Source organism: Parambassis ranga, chromosome 24 (genome assembly GCF_900634625.1).
Source record: "Parambassis ranga chromosome 24, fParRan2.1, whole genome shotgun sequence".
NCBI lineage: Eukaryota > Metazoa > Chordata > Actinopteri > Ambassidae > Parambassis > Parambassis ranga.
In genome coordinates this window covers 2,473,759-2,481,205 of record NC_041043.1, presented here as the reverse complement: position 1 = coordinate 2,481,205, position 7,447 = coordinate 2,473,759, and the positions used below count along the sequence as shown (strand labels likewise).

Sequence of the window (7,447 nt, the reverse complement as noted above, 5' to 3'; positions counted from 1 at the left end):
TACCATTTGTTTGCTTCATACATCAAAACACCAGAAAGTTGTCTAAATATCATGTAATTGGGTGCACAATGCCACTATATCTTTACTTTTTTAAAATAAAGCTCTAAACATGAACCTCTGCTCCTTAACAGGTTAAATCAATTTACTGACCCGCATTAAAAAAAGGAAAAAACTAAACTAGGACACAGCCATCAATAATGCAGGGGGCTGGCATTTGGTTTGTTTTGCTCTTCCTGCAGCTGAGGAAGCAGCGGTGGTGGTTTGTCAGGAGAGAGGCTTAACACTGAGGACAGGAGCAGTGAGGCCGAGGTAACAATGAAACTAAATATGTAGCTCTTTACAGGAGAGGGTATTTCCCCATCTGTTGTAATCATGTAATCATCCAAGAGGAAACACTACATTCAGAGCTCAGGGGGGGGCTCTGACGCAGGCGGAGAATCCATAGAGATCACAATCAGGAGAATGAGGCTCTAGAATAACCTTTTTAACCCTACTTTTTTTTGTAAGTGCAGAAAACTGAAGAGGAGGTCTGAGTGAAGGGGGCGGGCAGGAGGAGGAGACACAGAGACAAAACAGTGAAGCAGAGGAGGACAGACACACAAACAGAGAAGAGGAACAGTGACAGAACATCCTTCAGAGATGGATCTAAGTTTGCTTCAAGCTCTGGACAGAGACAGAATCCTAGAGGTGCTGCAGAGAGACAAACAGCTGAGGATAATAGAAGAGGACAGAGTCAGGTAATCCCCATAGGGAGATTTGTCATTTAATGTTTTGGGTTAAGATTGGTGTCATTTGTAATTTTTGTATAGATATTTCAGTGGTTTCAGAAAGTTTCTGTTCTTTTTTCATTTTTTAAAATTAAAATCTTGCTATAAGCTTTTTAAAGACATTGTCTTAGTAAGTAATGCTGCTTTGCTGCTTCTTAACCCTTTGAAGGATGTTTTATTACATTTGAACTTGACTTAGAATCAGCTCTGGCATCTAAGGGCATCCATTACTCTCCATCTCCTCTCCCTTTAGAAGGATGAAGTACGAGCTGCAGGAGCTCCGGAGGAAGGGAGCAAAGAGTTTCGCCCGGCAGTACGGTGAGCGGACCTGCGCCCGCTGCCAGAGGCCCCTGGGAAAGTTCTGGAACTCAGGTGCAGTCTGCCGTGGCTGCAGCCACCGCATCTGCAGCAAGTGCAGAGTGGTGGGAGGGCTGGACTGGAAATGCACCGTTTGCCACGCCTACAGGTAGAGTGTGTGACTGTGACTTAGATCACTGCACTGAATGACTGTGTGTGTGTGTGTGTCTGTGTGTGTGTGTGAAGAACAGTAAATGACGTAATATGACCACTCACACTAATAGTCACACTCTCACTTTCACAGCCTTTAAACTTCAGTAAAACCGCTGCATCATAACCTGTCGATTATGACAGCGGTTGAATGTCAAACATAATACAAAAAACCCAGAACAATAATTATAATCACAGCCATTCATAAAAGATGACCAACCTAAATCTAATAACAAATATCTCTGGAGTCTTTTGAATGACTCACTGCAGCTTTTAGTCTATTATGGCTTTAAATATCTGTATCAGAACAGTCTGACAGTGTGGTTGATGTGTGTCTGCTCTCCACAGGGAGGTGAAGTTCCGGACAGGAGAGTGGTTTTTGGAGGAAAAAGCGAAGAAATTTCCTGTGATCACAGGTTGGTGTATAAACACTACAGCTGTCTAATTTTATATTCATCATTATCAATTATTTACTCACGCTCCTATAACCAGACTGGTAAATAAAATATGGATTCTGGTTTTACATTCATTCATACTCAGTGTATTGTGTGTGTAACTCCTCCCACTTCCTCTTTCATAATTCATGTTCTTTACAGACAAATATGAGACCGTTGGGGAGAACCTGTTAAGGACCTACAACGTGCTGAGGTACCATTATTATTTACATGTCGAGTTGAAGTGTTTAACAGCTTTGATTCACTGTATGTGAATTCCTTTTTCTATATTTTCCACAGTCACATATCAGTTGTGCCTCCCACTCCTCCACCACACTTGGACCATCAGTTTCTGAACAGATCCATGGTAAGAAGTGGCACATTGTGCAGCATTATTTCACAATAAATGTTCCAACGTGTAAACTGAGTGTTTTCCTTTTTGTGTTTGTACTTGCAGGACTTGAAAAACTCCAAGCCTTTTACCAAATCTGTTGAAAATCTGATGGTTTCCTTCACGAGCCACATTAGAAGTGAGTGCACATTTACAACACTAACGCACGAGGAATCATCTGGTGCAGCTCTGTGTGAAACTGTTGCCTCAGCATGCCTGTATAGCATCACTTCCTGTGGATGTTATCACAGCTCTCTCTGATTTCTGCATTGATGAGCAGTTGAATTTACGCACTGTAGAAACCACATGGGAAATTTGCCTGAAATAATACACCCTCTCTGACCTCATCAGACCTATACTGCATCAGCACAAGCTGCATAAGATTTGTACCAAGCAGCAGTTTCAGCAAACGTTTCCATAGGCCTGCTGTCCCAGGATTTTGAGTATGTGACTTTCTTCATTGCAGAGATTTCCAACTCTCAGAACGACGTGCGAGACGACCTGCTGACCGTCGCCAGCAGCCGCAGTGGGTCAGACTTCTCCTGTGTGGCCCAGAAGAGCCTCTCTGACACCGACATCAACAAGTGCAGCAGGGTAAGTCTGTCCTGACTGTCTGACCTCAGCATCAGTTACTCGTCTGCAGCTGCTGTCAGAGCTTTGCGTACATGCAGAAAGATTCTGGGATGGATAGAGAGGCACAGAGACAAGTGCAGTCCTCCATCAGTCTGTGTGTCACCTCATGGTGTTGATGCTCGTGTGCTGTTTGGTTTAAAAAATGTCTTCTGGAGTAGAAGTAAACACACTCAGAGAGTAGAATATAACTCATAATTGGGTTTGAACATTTTCACACACACTCCTGATCTGTAGCGACTCCTACTGGTGATGAGAAGAAATAAAAGCAGCAGCTTCATGTGTCACTTTGTGCGGTGCTCCTACAATGCCAGCAATGTGACAGCTTTATTTTTTTTACATTATTAATCAAACTGATCCAGATCTTTGTGATGATTGTGATGTTATCATTGAGTGAACACAAAGATCATCCATCTGTTTTGTTTGTTTTTTTGTTGGTTTGCAGCTCTTTAAAGTCCCAAGTCTGCCGAACCTGTTCAAGAGGAGCAAAGACAGCGACCAGGAGGGCTCCTCCACCGGAGCAGAGGAAGACACCTCCTTCAGTTCTGAGTACTCTGGAGGAAAGAGAGTGAGTCAGAGCTGATAATGAGAGCAAAAAGTCCCCAAGCAGCATCCTGTGTTTAAAATATCAGATCAGAGATTATGATCTCTAACCTACATCTGCCTCTCATGGTGCTTTAATAGCATTGAACTGTGTGTTTGTTCCCTCAGGGCAGCACCAGCAGCATAGGCACAGACCTCTCTGACACTGTCACAGTGAGTGGAGAGCTGGAGCTCGCTCTGACCTACAACACCTACACGTCCTGTCTGGAGATCACCGTCGGCTCCTGCAGAAACCTCTCGTATGGGGACAGCAAGAGGAGGAAGTGTCACCCGTGAGGACCACTTAATACAAATGCTCATATTTGTCATGTGGTTCTGCATCAGCACTTTAGCTTCAGCGTTTTTATTTCCATGTGTAGATGTGTCAAACTGCACGTGCTGCCAGACAAGAGCGGCAAAATGAAGACGTCTGGGAAGAGGAACACCACCAGTCCCGTTTATAATGAAGTCTTGAAGGTAAAAAGAGGACCTCTATCAGCCTCAGCTGCTCCTGTTATATGTTGTCTGACCTAATGTCCTCATCTGATTTTTGTCAGTATGACATAGAGCGCCACCTGCTGTTTGGAAAGAGACTGCAGGCCTCTGTATGGCATTCAGGAACCCTGAAAAAAAAAGTGTTTCTTGGTGAGGTGCTCATCCCACTGGACGGCTGGACAGTTGAGGACAAAGCGTCCGAGGGCTTCAACTGGTATCCACTGTGTCCCAAGGTGAGACACAACAGCAAGCATCATCTTGCTCTTATCATAAACTGCTTTTAGAGCCCTTTTTAACTACACATTTCATTCAGAATATGTTCTGTTGCCATGATTATGACATGTATTCATATTTCCTAGTATGTTTGTAACAAGAGGGTCCAGAAGGGGGCAGTTCAGAGCAGGACTGAGGCTTCAACAGTCAGACTGATAGTCTGCAGATCAGCTCACTAAGAATCAATTTAATTGATATAATATTAGATTTAATTAAAGTCTGTATTATATTCTCTTGTCTTGGATTCGGGCCTGATTATTGATACGGATGTGAGGAGGACACCTTTCCTAGGTGGTTTTATGTGCCGCTATTGACACACATACACACACACAAAAAAAAGCTGCACAGACGAAGACTTCATTCATTTTATTCAGAGAAACAGGCGGCTAACTGTCCTTATCAAAGGTGTCAAACAACTCCCCATTAATGCAAACACTGATCAGAACACCTGCGTCAGAGTGTAAATACACCTCTTTATGGACATTTGTCTCTTTGTCTGAGCGCCCAACAAGCCTGTGAGGCGTGCTGTGTGGGTTTTGGTGTGTGTGTTTACAAATGTGTTATAATGGTCCATGGGCCAAAAATGCATTTATTTTGTATCGGGGGATGGTAACTTTAACAGCTGATTACAATAATGTAGCTGTGATTTCAATGGGGTTACCATACCATATCAGACTATACCATACCATACCATACCATACCTGGCCCATGGACTATAAGAGCCTAAGTGTTTAAATTGTGTGAGGGTGTGTTCATACAGCTGTTTGTGTTTTTTTTCTTTAGGTGTGTGATGGTTTCACTGGTCACTACTCGTCTGACTGAACCTGAACCTGTGGGACTGACCCCGCCCTCCCTCTCTAACATCAGCAGAGATCTGATTATTTATTCCATGGTAACACATGAACCTCTGACACTTGCTTATGCAGTATAAACAATCAACTCTTTCTGTAAAGCTATTTTAATGGAATGTGATCAAGTATTTATCAGTCTGTGTAATAACAAAGGGACGCAGTGTGCTGTGATCAGGACACTGTAGCAAATTTAAATTGATGTGTTACAATATTTACAGTATGGTATCCATGGCAACGGTCTGTTCTTCAGAAATAACGGAAGGATGAATAACAATCAAGGCATATTATTTAAAGAATTAGTTATTTGTTCTTTCTTCTTCATGCTAAGCTAAGCTAAATCTCTGTGAAAACTGCTAATTTGATTAGACACAATGTTGCAGTTTGTTGTAAGAGTGTTAAAATATGAGAAAATCCATACTTAGAAACACAACACATCCAAACATTATGCAAATGATGTCATCATAACGGTCATTAGTGTCAGAGCTCAAGTGATCAGACCATCTGTGCCGTTCACCTCTTTTATTCTCTGTTCTGGAGTACGTGCAAAATCTTAATGATAAACTAGAAACAATATGAGTGCTTCACAGTAGGAGTTGATTAGAAACACATTAGTGTGTATCCGAGTGTGTTGCTGCTGAGTTTTTGAAGAGCTGCTGCTTCAGTGAGATTCTTCTCTGCTGCTCTCAGTTTCCTCCTTAATGTGATGTTCTTCTGTCAGAGGAGACTCCAACATCCGTGCAAATGAAATTAGTGGAAAAGAACACAGAGCTAATATGTCGGACTAATGACATTTGGAGCCACACCGGCTCCGCCTGTGACAGGAAGTGGTCAGAGTGAGGCCTGCAGGCCTGACCAGACTCTTCAGTGTTTCCTTCTGCACAATGAGTCTCTTTCTTGTCTCACTTGAAGCACCGTGTGAAAGGCTCGCTCAGTCTCTGCTTTTGCTGTTGATGTCACTGACCTGGAATTATGTTACTATGGCAACTTCAAGCCCAACAAAAAGCATGACGTCAACCTGCAGGTCTTTGGGAGGAAAATGTGACTACATCCACCAACATACTGTTTATTTATTTTTTCCCTTTATTTAAATTCCAAAAAGACTCTTCAGCACTTTAGCAGTATTTATAAATATATATGTAGATTCACATCATGGTTGTATTTGTATGAACTGTTGAATTTGTATGTATTTGTATGAACAGAACTATTTATTGGTCAAAATGAATTAAAGGTATGAAGCACAAACACGGCTCTTGTATTCAATAGTGGGTACACCTGTGTGTTGGTTTGTGTCAGAATGTTAACCCCCTGATGGTGAAGATTTACCTTGTTCCGTATCTTAAAATTAGCCCAAGGAGTACAGGCACACACTGCACTTCAAAACGGCTCTGTAGAAAACCTGATGTCAATGAGGGGTCGGCCATCTTCATCTTCATCTCTAGGCTTCTGAAGTTTGTTTCAGTTGGACTAATCCTGCTGAATTTAAATACACTATTCAATAGTGAGGATCCAGTGACCTTTGACCCCAAAATTTAATCATTTAAAAATTTTATTTTTTTTTAGCAAATTTGAAGAAAGTTTATCTGTAAAATATCTTGTTCATGTAGTCCATGGGCCAGAAGAGATGTCGGTACCACTCGAGGTGGCAAAGGTTTCTTATACTTTTTGAAAAGCTACATGTCTGTAGTCAACATTTTGGTAACCCCATTGAAGACACAGCTAAATTATTGTTATTGGCTGTTACAGTTACCCTCCCCTGATGAAAATTTTTGACAATGGTGCATATCTTGGTATTGGCCCTTGTTAAGGACATATTTCAATAATTTATAGTGTTATGAATAGTATAATTTTAAAGGTGACACAATGAGCTTTCGTTCAAGCTTTTTTATGAATACTTTTCGATGAGTACAGATGACACTGGAGCTCTTCAAACTTTTAATCACAAACATTTTCCTGCTGCTGCTGCCTAAATCATCTTTTGTCTTTTAGTCCTGTGGCATCAGGAAGCATGAGAGATACAAAATACAAACACTTCAATACTGGCATAATTCTAAGGATTCAGGAAATACAAAGTTTACCCATATTATCTCATTCTGAGGGGGTGATTTACAGCCTAGATCAGGCTGACAGTTATTCTAAGAAAACAGACCATCACACTCATTTTCATTTGTTCTAATCATCAGTTGGAAATATGGGATAATTATTTATCTCACATGAGATTACAACTATACAACTTGAATTAGTAATTGTTTTTATATATGTGATATATTACTACATTGGGGAGTCTATTTACTCTGTATTAAGTACAATAATTGCCCTGACAATATTCTTGCAATACCACCTCTAAAGCTAGCACTGCATTAAGGTTAGGATTAGGGTTACAACAAAGGGTTAGGGTTACAGCTAGGGTTAGGGCTTAGAATTAGGATAGTTGCAAAGTTGTTATTTTTGGAAGATAAACGAGGGATCACTGTACAAAAGAGCTTGAAAGCTCAGAAATTCCCCTTTAAAACAAACATA

At 41.2% G+C, this 7,447-nt stretch overlaps 1 protein-coding gene across 1 annotated transcript; it reads left to right on the top strand.

Annotated features, from left to right (window-relative positions):
• Positions 1-568: 568 nt before the first annotated feature.
• Positions 569-6,126, top strand: sytl3 (synaptotagmin-like 3). The gene is made up of 12 exons (XM_028397325.1): positions 569-737; positions 1,021-1,233; positions 1,623-1,690; positions 1,871-1,922; positions 2,009-2,075; positions 2,166-2,238; positions 2,566-2,693; positions 3,175-3,297; positions 3,441-3,604; positions 3,692-3,788; positions 3,869-4,039; positions 4,863-6,126. The coding sequence occupies exons 1-12, from the start codon at positions 640-642 to the stop codon at positions 4,899-4,901; spliced, it is 1,293 nt and encodes a 430-aa protein (XP_028253126.1). The 5' UTR covers positions 569-639; the 3' UTR covers positions 4,902-6,126.
• Positions 6,127-7,447: the final 1,321 nt, after the last annotated feature.